We start from the raw sequence: 2,183 nt of genomic DNA on the forward strand, positions 1-2,183 counted from the left end.
AATATCAATATATATACAAATTAATTAAATTAAATAGAGATACCCTGATTTTACTAATATTTTTAAACATAATTTATTGTTTTAGATATCTGCTTAATTTCTGTTGGAATCAAAGTTTTACACTAGGTTGAAAAATATTTCTTAACCATTTAGAATTATATAGTTCTTAAACTTAATATTTCTTAGAGAACTTTAGCCTAAATGTAGGTGTTTATATGAATGAACCTCAAGAAAATATTTTCTAAATGAATTAAATATGTATAAGCATTGCCTCCTACAACTTGCAAACTAATGGCAATATGTTAAAAGATTGACATTGGCAAAAGATGTATAACCAATTTTTCATAATGTGTTTCGCAAGGAGTTAACTGAAAATTAGATTAATAGGATTTCTGTGAATTGATAATGACACCTAAAATGAGATTTTTACTATAATTTATCTCAAACTGCTAGATTTCAGAATGAAATATTTTATTCCACAGGAAAATAACGTTTGTTGGTATATGTAGATTTCATAGTTACCACAGCAATTTAGAGTAAAAAAAAAAAAAAAAAGCTGTTTTCCTTTAAGTATGTAAAACCCGGGTTTTGTATATTTATATAATATATACCCATAAATAAATAATTGTATACTTTACACACACATACATGCACACACACACACAAGTATACATATAGTTACATTATTGTTTGGGATTGCAGTGGAATATGTAAAAACAAGTCCATGAGAGCTAGAGTAACATATTCCAGAACTAGGATCCCAATTGTTCTTTAGATTTTTATTAAAAATATAGCTAACATACAGTATTATATTAGTTTCAGGTACACATTATAGTTATTCAACATTTATATACCTAAAGAAGTGATCACCATAAGTCCAGGAACCATCTGCCATTGTACCACATTATCACAATATTACTGACTATTGACTATACTCCCCATGCTATACATTACATCCCCATGACTTGTTTGTTTTATACCTGGAAATTTGGACCTCTTTTGGACCTCTTATCCCCCTTTACCACCACCNAACCTAGAAAAGCGCTAGGCATGCCTAAATATTTATACGTAATTAAGTTGTCTGATTTAGGGCTATCTCATCTTTACCAGTATAGGGTGTTGCAAGGTATGCCTCTATTCAGAAAGGTCAGTCTTATTTATTCTGGGTTATTTTGTAACAAATAAAAGACTTCGGTTCTACTTATATAACTGTCTTAACAAATGACTAATCCATTTTACCTGTGCTTTAAAAATGTGATCAGTAATTGTAATTTATTTTTTTAAGGCCCTCCTGGACCCCCAGGTGAAAAAGGAGACAGAGGTCTCACTGGAGAAGGTGGTCCACGAGGCATTCCAGGTCCAATAGGTATGGTAATAGAAAGTACTTAATAATATACTACATGGCTAGGTCATATACATCCAGGTATGTATGCAGGGGGAAAGATCTATTTGATTTGTTCCGTGTGTGTGTGTGTGTGTGTGTGTGTGTGTGTGTGTTTAGGGAGATGTTACCTGTTCCAGCAGCCTAAGCACTATAATGTACTGAATGATAAGCGCTGACTCTGGATTTCTGAAGAAAGTTACATGCTTTATCCAGAGCTACCACATGGGGTTGTTCCTAAATCTGGGGAAAGCCATGTATATGTAAAGCTGCAAACATTATAAGGCAGACCTAGCTTTAGGTCATATATGAAGAAGAATATTAAAATCATGTTCATGCTGAATATATTTGCAAGTTATCTGGTTTTTAAGATACAAAAATAATACTTTAATATGAGTCAAAGCAAATTGGGTTAGATTCCTTATATTGTCTGTAACTGGAATATGTCTACATAAACCGATGAAATCTGAAGGTGAATATTGACTAGAATGCAGTTAACTTTTACCTTTGCTGTCAACTATTCTCTGTATTTTACTTAGAGCAAAATTGTTTCAAATTACTTTCCTCTGTGTTATAATCTTGAAAGCAATATTTTGAAAGAAGATAATAGAAAACAGAAAAGGAGAAAGAGCATGAACTTTCTTTGCTCTCTAGAAAATAAAGAAGTCAATAACAATCACATGATTGTCATGTTATTCTTGTCTAGACATCAAATACCCCACCTGCTTTTTGAAAATGGGGAGTATATTGCATGGTCTAATTATAATAAAAATGCTTTGGGCTGACAAAAAAAATGTCTAAA

The 2,183-nt window shown here is 31.7% G+C and overlaps 1 protein-coding gene across 1 annotated transcript in view; it reads left to right on the forward strand.

Moving 5' to 3' along the window:
* MSR1 (macrophage scavenger receptor 1) overlaps window positions 1-2,183 on the forward strand; it is a 100,415-nt gene that overhangs the window by 56,968 nt on the left and 41,264 nt on the right. The window contains exons 5-6 of the mRNA XM_019631026.1: window positions 1,111-1,126; window positions 1,286-1,366. Coding sequence (XP_019486571.1) covers window positions 1,111-1,126; window positions 1,286-1,366 — 97 coding nt within the window. The remainder of the gene's footprint in view (window positions 1-1,110; window positions 1,127-1,285; window positions 1,367-2,183) is intronic.

Source organism: Hipposideros armiger, unplaced genomic scaffold (genome assembly GCF_001890085.2).
Source record: "Hipposideros armiger isolate ML-2016 unplaced genomic scaffold, ASM189008v1 scaffold_972, whole genome shotgun sequence".
NCBI classification, from domain to species: domain Eukaryota; kingdom Metazoa; phylum Chordata; class Mammalia; order Chiroptera; family Hipposideridae; genus Hipposideros; species Hipposideros armiger.